Here is a 14,129-nt window from a genome sequence, read left to right on the forward strand (position 1 = left end):
TTTTTGATGTTAGCTGTCCATTTTAGATCTTGCGATATGGTAGAATCTAGAAATTTGAAGGTTTCTACTGTTGATATTGTGTTGCCTGGTATTGTGAGAGGTGGAAGTATGGAAGGGTTTCTCCTAAAGTCTACCACCATTTCTACGGTTTTGAGTGTGTTCCGTTCCAGATTGTTCTGGTTGCACCACGAGGCTAGTCATTCAACCTCCCGTCTGTATGAGGATTCATCATTGTCTCAAATGAAACCAATCACTATTATGTCACCTGCAAACTTCAGTAGTTTAACAAATGGATCGTTAGAGATGCAGTCATTGATATACAGAGAGAAGAGAAGTGGAGAGAGCACACAGCCTTGGGGGGCCCCTGTGCTAATTGTACAGGTATCTGATGTGATCTTGCTTAGCTTCACCTGCTGCTTCCTGTTTGTTAGGAAGCTTATGATCCACTTACAAGTGTGTTCCGGTACCTGTAGCTGGTTTAGCTTAGTTAGAAGAGTGTCTTGAATGATGGTATTGAATGCTGAGCTAAAGTCTACAAAGAGGACTCTTGCATAGGTCTCTGGAGATTCAAGATGTTGTAGGATATATACAGTATACAGGTCCTCAATGGAAGGCAGGCTGGTTGCAATGATTTTTTCTGCAGTCCCAATTATCTGTTGAAGTCTGTGTCTGTCTTGTTTGCTTGCAGTGCCAAACCAGACAGTTATAGAGGTGCGAATGGCAGACTCAATAATTGCTCTATAGAACTTAATAGCAGCTCCTTGGGAAGGCTGAGCTTTCTGAGTTGGCTGAGGAAGAACATTCTTTGTTGTGCTTTTTTGATGACATTGTTGATGTTAGGTAAGAGTAGGATGAAACACTTAAAATACATAAATAGTAAGATAAAGAAGAGGTAACACTATTACATCCAGACTTAGATGATTTAGATTTAATAATATAATTTGAAAGCACAGATGATGTCAAATTCCAGGTGGTAATTGTTAACACTAACAATCCCTTCCCTTTTTTGTATGAATCAGTCACATGGTTTCAGCCACCATCTTGGCTTTTATGACACACACACACACATGGAAGGAGGTGTTATCTGTCTACCATACTACCCTCGCAAAAATGTGAGCAGTTACTTCGTAGTATATGTTTGGCCTAGTGGTTATTCCCTTTTTCCCTAAGGGATTTCTCGGACCTTTTCGTCAGTTCGGAGTTGGTAGAACCCTCCCCTGAGTCTCAAGCTTTCTAAGGGGATTTTTCAGTAAGGGGGATTTCTCGGACCTTTCCATAGGCTCGGAGCTTGACCAAACTCTCCCTTTTTCCTAAGGGATTTCTCAGATCTCCCCTGTCAGCTTGAAGTTGGTCAGAACCCTCCCCTGCACTTCAGACTTTTATTTCACCAGTCACATTCCTTTTAAAGCGATCGTCTCTGGCTTGTCTCCTCTTGAAGAACCAGTACCGCAGATTGGATCTCTGCACTCACTTCGAAGGCAAACCTCTAGTAGGAATTTCCCTCGTCTCATTCACACACACATAAGGCAACATTCCACTCCCAACCTCACCTAGCAGAGTAAAATCTTCCCCACTACCTGGTTCAAGCCTCTTTAATTAAGCTGTTCAGGTCTGGCTGGAATCAGAATCCGCCGATGTCTGACCAGGCCGATGTCACTGGTTCAAACTTGCCGGGAGCGCTCTTGACGTCATCTCTGGTCCTCGCCAGTTTCTTCCATCCACTGTGGTGAAGGCCGCTGCCAAGCCTCAAGAGGGTTCAGCTTGTGGGAAACGGAATACTGCCATCTCGAAGGAAAACGGTGCCTCTGAGTCCCTGTCCCTGTTTGGGCGCCAGAAATATAAAGTCTGGCTATGCACTTTATATAATATAATATAATATAATATAATATAATATAATATAATATAATATAATATAATATAATATAATATAATATAATATAATAATATAATATAATATAATATAATATAATATAATATAATATAATATAATATAATATAATATAATATAATATAATATAATATAATATAATATAATATAATATAACAGAGTTGGAAGGGACCTTGGAGGCCTTCTAGTCCAACCCCCTGCCCAGGCAGGAAACCCTACACCATCTCAGTCAGATGGTTATCCAACATCTTCTTAAAAATTTCCAGTGTTGGAGCATTCACAACTTCTGCAGGCAAGTCGTTAAGCCAACAATGAGCCAAAAGAACTTAAGTGGAGGCTTGTGAGAAAGAATCAGCGTTTAATTTTGATCAAAAGTAAAAAGTTGGGTAAACCATTCCAAACATATACAAAAAGAGACATGTAAGGAAAGGCCATACCTCAGAGAAGGTATGGCATCCTTTTTATACTGTTAGAAGCGCCAGTTAAGTCCCCAATTCCAGCCTCCTAATTTAAGTTTCTATCCAATAGCCCTGCAAAGGATAGATGCCTCCCAATTACTCTTATCTCATCCTTGAGTATTCCTTTGTTCTCCCAATTGGTCACTAGGCTCCCTGGGGCTGCAGGAATGGAACTGAGAGCTTAACAACACAGATCAAAGGTGTAAGTTGTAGGGTTGAGGTGTAAGTTGTCCCCCCGGATGATGTATGTGGCTCCAAACTGAGATAAGCACCAGGCTTTGGATGGCAGAAGAAAAACAGGAATAAGATTGATGTGGATTCAGATTGATGGCAGGAACATATCAGATACTTTACAGAGGCCTAATACAGCATATGTTTATTACAGGAAGTTAGTTACAGGAAATACAAATACGAAGGCATAATGTAGCATTTTTGTGTTACAGGAAACAAATGTTTACAGAATAACAAGTTTCTACTAATTTTAGTATTCCAGTATATTATATTCTACTATTATTTATTACATCCTTATTACTATTTCCCTTCATTGTGAAAATAAATTCTTTTTATCCTAAGAATTCAGACAGTATTTATTAAGAGGTTCTTTTTGAGGGAGCAGGATTAATTAAAAGCCTGTCTCAAATCAAGATATAACAAATTACTCCTAGCAATTTATAATTTTAACAGCAAAAGTGATGTGGGTTTTAGTTGTCTCCTTATTTGTCTTCCAACTTCCCACCAGTCTGAAAAGACAATGGATGCTTCTGGAAGGTTCTCTGATGCAGCTTGTCATCATTTCCCCAGGCTTTAAAGAGAAGTCTTGATTGATTCCTGAGAGAAATAAACACACAACTGTTATTCTGAAGCCAACAAAACTGTAGCTAGGTTTTCAAATGGTGCCTTTGAGATATGGGTGCCATTTTCAACCTAAGTGGCAGCCTTCATAGTAGGCCAGTTCAAGACACAGGCAAAGCAGAGATTCCAGGATGCTCTTCTCTTTAATTAGTTAGAATAAGATAATTCTATTTATTTTTGTTTATTATATATATTTTGCCTTTATTATTTTTACAAATAACCCAAGGTGGAGAACATACCCCTCATTCCTTCCTCCTCCTATTTTCCCCAAAACAACAATCCTGTGAGGTGAGTTGGGCTGAGAGAGAGTGACTAGTCTAAAGTCAGCCTATTTAGTATAAAGGGAACACACAGCACCTTAGATGGGTTTTTGAGATTAAGGCACCAGACTAAATGCTATCAGACTGAATTCTATTCATACCTTTTTGGCTTTCATGGCTAAGGTAGGATTAGAACTCAAAGTCTCCTGATGTCTAGCCTGGTGCCTTAATCTTAACCTTAAAAGTCCACTCTGCATGCTCTGCGCATGCGTGGGGAATGGAGGCTCGCGGCTGAGTCGGGAGACAGCGAGGGACATTTCACCTGAGAATGGAGGCTTCCTGAGACTCGCCGAGCCGCCTATACCCCCTGACCCGCTGGATTGTCACCCCAGCAGCCGTAGGAGGGGTTTCTGGACCCTCTCGGGTTAGCGGCTGCTGAGAACGGGCAGGGGGGGGCGATGCGGCGAGCGGCGAGCGGCCCTTCCGTTTGGCGCGCGGCCTGCTGCGAACGGCCTGCTGCAGGCGGTCTGTGGTCGGACGGCTGTTTTTCGGCCTGTTTTTCGGCCCGGGAAAACAGCGGCCCGTGAAAATAGCGGGCGGCTGTCTTCCGGCCTGTGGCCTGCTGGCGACCTGCTGCTTCCTGATTCGGACGTCTTTGGACATACTGGCGTCCTTGGCACCGGACGGTTCCATCTTCCCAGCAGCCCGGGAGTATGTTTGGGCTGCTGAGGTTTGTGTCCGCGCGGAGGTGGTGGACACGAAGACCGGGCCTGTTGGGAGTTTGCAGATGGTGGCGGCCATGGCGCGGGCGGTTGGGGGCGACGGGTGGAAGGACACGGCCCCCGCCCGCGTTTGTCTATCGGCGCCTGGTCTGCTGAGTTTACATCTACGCCCACCCTCATCATCGGTGTCGGAAGTTTGGACGAGACCGCAGCATGGACATAAGGCCGCGGGGGGGGGGTGAGCTTTGAGAACGGCGCCCCTCTCGATCCCATATACTATGCTCCTTGCTGGGTCATTGTTGCTTCGACGGGTTTTGAACTCCCCCCGCCTTGTCTGAAGAGGTGGGGGAGGGGATTCCACCCGGTTTTGTAAGAGCTGTCGGGGGTTTCCCTTTCCGGTAATTGACAGTGCCAGCGATGGTTGGGGACGATGGCGCCTCTCACCTTCTTGCCATATGGGTGTTGGCCCATTTTTGACTTTGACTTTCCATCGGACAAAGGGGCCTCCCATTGCTTGGACCAGCTATTCTTGCCTTGTCCATTCTGAGGAAATGACTTTCTCTCGCTGTTTCTACTTTTCAACATGCGATACTCCGCACATGAACTCCTCTGCCTGCGAGGTGCCCCCGCCTCGCAGGAATGGCCCTCTGCACTACCAAGGGCCGGCCTCAATGACGGGTTTTGGGACCCACAGAGGTGGCATGCGTCGAGGAAGAGCCTTTGGGGATTTTTAAATAGGGAATTTTAAAGGGGAGGCAAGGGCGGGTGATGGGGAAACCCGTCGGGAGGGGATGTCCAGTCCTAGCGCGCACGACATTATTTTAGGTGGTCCGAAGACAGGAGGGGAGGGGTTTGAAGAGAGCAGAGAATATCATTGCATCTTTATGGTAAGTGGGAGGGGCAGATATGGCGGAGGCAGGGGGCCGTATCGTTCTTTGGAAGCACGTGGTCGATGTTTAAAGGCGATCACGTGCTCCGCCCCCAGTCCCTACTGCTCCCCGGATGGTCAAGATCCTCAGAGCTCGGGCCTACGGCTGATGCTCTGCAATGCCCGGTCCGTGGTTAATAAGGCTCCCTGATTTGCGATCTGATTCAGGGGAGTCCGCGGACCTTATGGGCATTACAGAGACCTGGTTGGGCACAGAAGGTGTACCCTGGTAGAACTGTGCCCGCCGGGTTTCTGTGCATTCCATCAGCCGAGGCCCAGGGTAGGGGTGGCGGGTGGCGGTTGTGATTAGAGAGAGTCTGGAGCCAAGGGAGTCCACTGTTCCTCAGATAGCTGGCTGTGAATCCTCCTTGTGAAGTGGGGCCATCGTAATCAGATGGGGTTGTTGATCACGTACCTGGCTCCTTGCTGCGTGACTACAGCCCTACCTGAGCTACTGGAGGTGCTTGCTGGCGTGGCGGTTGAGATCCCCAGACTTTTGGTCTTGGGAGATTTCAACTTGCCATCGGCCGGCTTGTCATCAACAGTGGTTCAGGAGTTCCAGGCCTCCATGACGGCCTTGGACCTGATTCAAGTAACTGATGGCCCTACACATCGGGGAGGCACGCTAGACTTGATTTTTATCTCTGGTCAGTGGGTTAATGATCTGGAATTAGGAGATATAGTGAAAGAACCATTGTCATGGTCGGATCATTTTCTCCTTCGCCTAGACTTTCGAACCGCTGCTCACCACCGCAGGGAGACGGAGCCGATGCGTTGGTTCCGTCCCAGGCGCCTGATGGACCCGGAGAGGTTTCTGACGGAGCTTGGGCCGTTTCCTGAGGATCTTACCCACGGCACGACTGAAGAACTAGTTGCGGCTTGGGATCGGGCCGCGGCTGGGGCTTTGGACCGTGTCGTGCCTTTGCGGCCTCTGACCCGGCGCAGATCTCAATTGGCTCCCTGGTTCTCCGGGGAGCTGAGAGAGATGAAACGCCGGAGAAGACGCCTAGAGAGTGTTTGGAGGTCCAGCAGGTCCGAGGCTGATCGGACACTAGTGAGGTCCTTTACCAGGACTTATCTAGTGGCAATGAGGGAGGCGAAACGCTCCTACGTTTCCACCCTCATTGCGTCGGCAGATAACCACCCGGCCGCCCTGTTTCGGGTGACCCGTTCCCTCCTTCAACAAGAGGGGCGGGATGACCCCTTGCAGGGTCGAGCCGAGGAGTTTAACGGTTATCTATACGATAAAATCGTTCAGCTTCGTGATGGTTTGGACCATGATTGCGATGATTCAGCTGAGGTGACAGAGACTCGTCTTGTTGAGGTTATTTGGGATGAGTTTGATTCTGTGGCTCCCGAGGACGTGGACAGGTTGCTGGGGAGGTTGCATGCGACCACGTGTTTACTGGACCCGTGTCCTTCCTGGTTAGTACTGGCTGCTCAGGAAGTGACACGAGGCTGGTTCCAGGGGATTATAAATGCTTCTTTAGCTGAAGGGGTTTTCCCCGCCGCCTTGAAGGAGGCGGTGGTGAGACCTCTCCTGAAGAAGCCTTCCCTGGACCCAGCTATTTTGGGAAATTATCGTCCAGTCTCCAACCTTCGCTTTTTAGCGAAGGTTGTAGAGAGTGTGGTTGCATGGCAGCTTCCCCAGCACCTGGAGGAAGCTGTCTATCTAGACCCGTTCCAGTCCGGCTTCCGGCCCGGTTATAGCACGGAGACGGCTTTGGTCGCGTTGGTGGATGACCTCTGGAGGGCCAGGGACAGGGGCTGTTCCTCTGCCTTGGTCCTATTAGATCTTTCAGCGGCTTTTGATACCATCGACCATGGTATCCTGCTGCGCCGGTTGGAGGGATTGGGAGTGGGAGGCACCGTTTATCGGTGGTCCCCCCCCTATCTCTCTGACCGGCCGCAGTCGGTGTTGACAGGGGGGCAGAGGTCGTCCTCGAGGGGCCTCACTTGTGGGGTACCCCAGGGGTCGATTCTCTCGCCTACCCTGTTTAACATCTACATGAAGCCGCTGGGCGAGGTCATCAGTGGGTTCGGGGTGAGTTATCATCTGTACGCTGATGACAGTCAGCTGTACTTTTCCACCCCGGACCACCCCAACGAAGCGGTCGAAGTGCTGTCCCGGTGCCTGGAAGCCGTACGGGTCTGGATGGGGAGAAACAGACTCAAGCTCAATCCCTCCAAGACGGAGTGGCTGTGGATTCCGGCACCCCGGTACAGTCAGGTGCATCCGCAGCTGACTGTTGGGGGGGGGGTAGTGGCCCCCAAGGAGGGGGGTCGCCACTTGGGCGTCCTCCTGGATGGCCGGCTGTCCTTTGAGGAACATCTGGCAGCCGTCACCAGGAGGGCTTTTTACCAAGTTCGCTTGGTTCGCCAGTTGCGTCCCTTCCTTGACCGGGATGCCTTATGCACGGTCACTCACGCTCTGGTTACGTCTCGGCTGGATTATTGCAATGCTCTCTACATGGGGCTGCCCTTGAGGTGCACCCGGAGGCTGCAGTTAGTCCAGAATGCAGCTGCGCGAGTGGTAATGGGAGCCGCTCGAGGCGCCCACGTAACACCTCTGCTCCGTAGTTTGCACTGGCTTCCTGTGGTCTTTCGGTGCGCTTCAAGATCCTGGTTACCACCTTTAAAGCGCTCCATGGCTTAGGACCCGGTACTTACGAGACCGCCTGCTGTTACCGTATGCCTCCCATCGACCAGACGCTCTCACAGAGGGCCTTCTCAGGGTGCCGTCCGCCAAACAATGTCGGCTGGCGGCTCCCAGGGGTAGGGCCTTCTCTGTGGGAGCACCGACGCTCTGGAACGAACTCCCCCCTGGCTTACGTCAAGTTCCTGATCTTCGGACCTTCCGTTGTGAGCTAAAAACATACTTATTTATTCAAGCAGGACTGGCATAAATAGTGATTTTAAATTGGGGTTTTAGAGATTTTAAACATTTGTAAATTTTTTAAATTTTTAAATTATCGGCCATTTATTAATAGTTTCTTTTAATTTCTTTTAATTGTATATACTCTGTATTTTAGTTCGGCTGTACACCGCCCTGAGTCCTTCGGGAGAAGGGCGGTATAAAAATCTAATAAAACTAAAAACTAAACTAAACTAACCTGCTCTGCATTCCTCTTATACTAAACATGGAGGGGTTTGTGGAATCAAAAGGCAGGACCCAAAGAAAATAATCAAGGCTCGCTGCAGTATTTACTGTTAACAGTGTGCACTGGAGAAATTCCCTCGAGAAAATAGTGGGAGGAACTCTTGCAGAGAAAAGGATGCTGTCAGGCTTGTCCCAGCTTGGATGATTAGGAAAGAAAGACCCTCAAATCCATTTGTAGCAAAAGATATTCTTTTACTAAACTCAGGTGGTTACAGCGCAAGAAAAGCCAGATCTGAATATTCCTGTGCAAAGCCTGCCTTTTCTCCATTTCCCAGGTCCTCCCATCATGACCAGTTTTAAGACTCCATTATTATTAGGAGTTTTGGTAACAGCTTTAAGGTTTGGTGCCTCTTTGGTGGAGTTTCACATTCCATTCTCATGCTCATGATGTTGTTCCAGATTGACACCTCCAGTTTCTGTCATCCTGTCATCCCCCTTCCTTACGCCCCCATTCTCCCCCTCCCCACATTTTATGGCAGGATACCAGGAAAGTGAAGTAGGCTGAAGCCATTACAATGGCAGACCTGACAGATTCACTCATATTTATACATTTCAAAATGGAGGGGGATTTATATGCATGCATACACATTGGTAATTAATAACCTAACTGATCTCAAGTTACTTCCTGCCCTTCTGTTATCTAGAGGGGACAATGGTCTTAGTTAGAAGAAATATTTGCATCTTGAGATTCAGGGGTGCCTATGGAAATATTCTGATAACATTTATCACTGGGCTACAAGGACACCTTCCCAATGTCTCCATTTGTCCATTAAATAGTCCCATTCATCTGAAAACTGATTTCCCCTACAGGCTGAATTTCATTCTCATGCTTTCTCTGTCTCAGCACTGAGTAATCTTCTCTGTAAGTTACGCTTGGTGGCTCCTTCCTTCCTTCCTTCCCTCCCTATGCCCAAGATCTGTATTTGTTTATGCTGAGATCTAGAGGTTTTTCCAGGTTCCTCTTCCACAAAGGCCATTGGCATCAGCTTGGGGAGCTTCCATTTCACACAGTGAAACTGAGCCACAAAAGCGCTCCTTAAAAATGGTTTAGATTGCCAATGTGAAACTACTGTTTACAAAAAAGTCTAGCCTCCTTCTGAAATCATCCAATTTTATCCCAATTACTACAACCAAGAACTGGATTCCTACCTTCTGTCTTCTTCTTAGTCTGATGAAAGAAAATCACATTGGGACACCTCTGCAGAACAATGAAAATATTTATTAAATAGATATCAAAACATTATTGTTTGTCATATGGTCAGCCAGATGTCTAGACTGGATTTAACATTTTTTGTCCACCTACTCTGTCCTTCACAAAAAATTGGAATGGGCAGATATTTTTTGATGATATTAAAATTATCATTGCAGGATGTAAGCTATTCCAGATAAAGCTGCCTTTTGCAATTGCCTGAGAGGAATTTTGTCAATGACGATGGTGGTCAAGCAGTGATCCAGATATTTTGGAATTCATTGCTGTTGTTGTTGTTGTTGTTGTTGTTGTTGTCTTTATGTGAGCAACTAAGGTTTACTTAGAGGACATTACTAGAGACCTAACTCTTAGGACATCAGGAAATATGCTTGCTCTACAAAATGTATCACTAGCATTACAAAATTGCTCAGTGTAAAATCAAATGAGTATGTTTCAGCAAAGAGTGGCAATAAAATCAATTTTTAGAGATTGCTTTATGAGTGAGATGGGCAATCTCTATACTTGATATATTTAAAAAAATACCTCTTTCATCAACCAGTACTCCCTTCCAAAGGCAGAACTAAAAGCTGAACTTACGTGTCTCTTCAGCCTTTGAAAAAAGCCTCTTTAAAAAATCACAGTGTTCTATCACCCTTTTCTGGAATGGCTTCGTATTAAGAAGGAAGAGATTCTGTTCTTTGGCATTATAGAGTGGCCACTTATTCTTGCTGGCTGCGGACCGAGTGGGATTCCTATGGAGGAAGAAAAGGACATTGATGGAAACTAATCAAGGAGAGAACCAACCTAGAAATAAGGAGAAATTTCCTGACCATGAGAACAATTGATCAGTGGAAAAAGGTGACTTACAACTGGTTCTTGCACGTTATCAAAATTTGGCTGCTTGGCAACTGGCATGTATTTACAATGGCTGCAATGTCCCGGGGTCACATGATCACCATTTGCAACCTTTCCAGCTGATTTTCAACAAGCAAAGTTAGTGGAGGAAGCTGGATTCACAAAATCATATATTGTACTTAACAGTTACAGTGATTTGTTTAATAACTGTGGTAAGAAAGGTTTTTAAATTGGGCATGATTCACCTAACAACTGTCTTGCTTAGCAACAGAGATTCTAGTCCCAACTGTGGTTGTAAATCATGAACTACTTGTATTAACGCAACCTGTAACATACGCAAAGAATAGCGTGCATTACTTTTATGGCTTCATTGCTTTAGATATAAAGTGCCTTTGTTGAAGGGAAAGGCTTTCTTTGGATTTAAAATACAAATTTATAGAAATAAAGTGAACTACTTACCCAGTTCTGGCAAACTCTGCCCAGTAGTGCATCATCTTACGGCTCAGCCTGGCTTCAGCCTCTGTGAATGTTCGATTGAAAGGCAGCGCTGATTTAAGGGTTCCAAAAACAAAAGGAATCTCAGCACCGTGAGATGCTCCAATCCATTCAGGCCAAACTGACCATGAAGGGCGATGTGCGAATAAATAGGCATATACTGGACTCCCAGTTTTCCTGATATTTCCTGCAGCCTCCCTTATTGGGCATGCAAAGATCCGATCTGTATAGAAGTGGGACAGAGCGGAGCGGTATTTCTCTGGGCCGTGATTTCCTTCACTGTACTTGAGTGCAATAGTCTGAATAAAATCTTCAGTTGCATTTGGCACCAACAGCTGTATCCCTTTCAGAAGCTGCTCCTGATTGATGAGATTGTGAGTGATGTTAGGGAAAAAAAAGTGGACAAATATGGCCATTTCATCAGAGGTTTCACCTATGAGGAGAGGTTTGACCTGAATTTGCCCTTCCTCCATGAGCTTTTCTGGTTCACCAAGCAAAAACTCCCCATCTGTGGTTGGCCTGAAGGGAAAATTTACAAGTTTACCTTTTAAGAACAGAGCTATTTCATGCCGAATAAGTTCAGAAACATTTTTTGTTTGCAGACAATGCACTATGCTGATATTATTGTCCTCAGAGCAACCTAGCAGATGAACAAATTCCAGTGCTTTTTGTTTGGCTTCTTCAGGAGACCTCCAAGCCCAGAAGGCATTGGCTGTTCCACTATGGATCACCCCTTGGGCAAAAAGGTCCTGGCTTTTTGGCGCAAGAAGATGGAAATTCACAGAAGCTCCTCCAGCACTCTGGCCAAAAATGGTCACCCGAGAAGGATCTCCCCCAAAGGCAGCTGCATTCTCTTTTATCCACTTCAGGGCCAGCTGTTGGTCCCATAAGCCTAGGTTCCCTGGAGCAGCTGGTGGCAAGTACAGAAAGCCCAGGGCTCCCAGGCGATAATTGATGGTGACCACAATGACGTTCTCAGTGGCAGCCAAAGATGACCCATTGAACACGTCCACAGAAGACGTGCCTCCTAAATATCCCCCTCCGTGTATCCAGACCAAAACAGGGACTGGTGAAGAAGGTTGTGGGTGTGGCACCCAGATGTTGAGGGAAAGGCAATCTTCTGACAGTGGTGTTTTAGGAGACCATATCTCTGCTTCAGGGTCTTCCAGGAAAATAAATTGAGAACAGGAATTGCCAAAACTGGTGGCTTCCAGTGTTTGCTTCCATGGCTGATGTGGAAGAGGTTTCTGGAAACGCAACTTCCCCAGGGGAGGCTCAGCATAAGGAATGCCTAGATAGGCTGTCACAGATCTAAGGCCACCCAGGAACTGCTTGCCCTTAATAGGGCCACTGCTGGTTATGACCACTGTGTCTCCCTTAGATGTAGAACTGGAGGCTAATGGAAAGGGATGGAGGAGGAGGAGGAGGAGGCAGCACGAGAGAGACGAGCATAGCAGACAAGGCATTGCAACAGTAGGACGAGTCGGTGGACCTGGAAAAAGTTACAATCAATATGAGATTATTCCACTTATTGTATAAGCACACCTTATAGGTTCTCCTGCTTGACCAGGAGGCTGGAGTAGAAACCTCCAAAGTCAACTTCCAGCTCTATTCTATTCTATTCCTGAGGGGCTGTCAAGAGAAGAGGGGATTGACCTAATCTCCAAAGCACCTAAGAGCAAATAACAGATAGAAGCTTATCAAAGCTTATCAAAGCTTATTAATTGAGATCAGTGAGAACAATTAATTAGTGGAACAGCTTGCCTCCAGAGGTTGTGGGAAGAGATTGAACAGCCATTTGGCTGTCATTCTATAGGATCTTCTGCTTAAGCAGGAATTGGATTAGAAGACCTCCAAGGTCCATTCCAACTCTGATATTCTCTAATTCTGTAAACTTTAAAAATGCTTTTTATCTTTCCAGAATGTTGCCGCATTGTATGAAATGAGATGTATTGCCATTTTTAAAAGCTCAGTTGTTTATCCTGCCAGCCAACCAACCTCTCTATTTTAGTCTCTAGCTTCTGGATGAAATTTATACATTTATTTAATATCCTGCCTTTATTATTTTTATAAACAACTCAAGGGGATGAACATTTATAATACTCCTTCCTCTTCCTATTTTCCCCACAACAACAACTCTGTGTGGTGAGTTAGGCTGAGAGAAAGTGACCAGCCCAAAATCCCCTAGCTGGTTTTTAAGGCTAAGGCAGAACTAGAATTCACTGTTTCTGGTTCCTAGTCTGGTGCCTTAACCACTAGACCAAACTCTCTCTCCTTCCCTCCCTCCCTCTCATAATTGCTAGATATACAGAAAGAACTTAAACTAAGCAAAGGACCTGTAGCTAATCAAGGAAAGGGACTAGATTCACTTTCACCTTTTTCTTAACTTTCCTTTTTTTAAAAAAACTTAGTGCCAATATGCAGAAAAATAAAATGAAGAAAAATAAATAGCTGTTAATTACCTACCTTTAATGGCTGGCAAGGGATGGTCTCTTCTTTTAGAACATTTTGATTTTTTTGCTAGCAGCTAGTTTTATAGTCTTCGCAAGAGGAAATGACAGTTCTTCAAAATTTCTTCAAAGCCAGTGTGATACAGTTGTGCAACTGGTTTTACAAAGCCAGCCTCCAAGTTAGTAAATAATGTTTGCCCAAGTGGGATAGGAGACCAGCTTATTCCTTAGTTACGATCATCAGTAGTGAATTGGTACTTGAAGTTGCCTATAGGATAGTTAGCTGAGAGGTGTTTTTAGCCAGACTTAGCAATGGAGGTGGCCATTTCTGCTCTTTACTTCTCAACCTGTTTCTGTAAGCTTAGCTGCAGGTGTTTACGGCAACTCTTGAGGAAGAAGTCAGGTGTCTGGATTGGGAAAGTAGTCGGAAGGAGCTGTGGATGGATAATTCACTCTATGCAACAGAATGAATCATCCCAGGATATGGTGATGAGCTCCTAAATGATTCACAACTAGATTGTTGAAGAAGGTGCATTGAAATAAAACGTTGTACATAGCTTTGGAGCCCCTTTGTAGGCCATCAGGCTCTTCTCCTGTCATTAGAAATGAGAGACCATATTTCATTGGGAACTAAATGTTTGGGTTTCACCAGTGGTGGGATTCAAATAATTTAACAACCGGTTCTCTGCCCTAATGATTTCTTCCAACAACCAGTTCACCAAACTGCTCAAAAAGTTAACAACCGGTTCTCCCAAAGTGGTGCGAACTGGCTGAATCTGGGTTTCACTCATTTTGTTTCTATCTCTCCAAGTCCAAGTTGCACACCAATTTCCTATGTCCCACCCATATTGTTAGTCCACTCACTCTCTTGA

General features: G+C 45.8%; 1 protein-coding gene across 1 annotated transcript; it reads right to left on the reverse strand.

Moving 5' to 3' along the window:
• Nucleotides 1–2,705: 2,705 nt before the first annotated feature.
• Nucleotides 2,706–13,630, reverse strand: LOC131191677 (cholinesterase-like). The gene is made up of 5 exons (XM_058170063.1): nt 13,274–13,630; nt 10,772–12,299; nt 10,055–10,209; nt 9,418–9,466; nt 2,706–3,174 (listed from the first exon to the last, which is right to left on the reverse strand). Exons 2-4 carry the CDS (start codon nt 12,271–12,273, stop codon nt 9,432–9,434), a joined length of 1,692 nt encoding a protein of 563 aa, XP_058026046.1. The 5' UTR covers nt 12,274–12,299; nt 13,274–13,630; the 3' UTR covers nt 2,706–3,174; nt 9,418–9,431.
• Between the last annotated feature and the right edge of the window lie 499 nt (nt 13,631–14,129).

Source organism: Ahaetulla prasina, chromosome 2, assembly GCF_028640845.1.
Source record: "Ahaetulla prasina isolate Xishuangbanna chromosome 2, ASM2864084v1, whole genome shotgun sequence".
Lineage (NCBI taxonomy): Eukaryota > Metazoa > Chordata > Lepidosauria > Squamata > Colubridae > Ahaetulla > Ahaetulla prasina.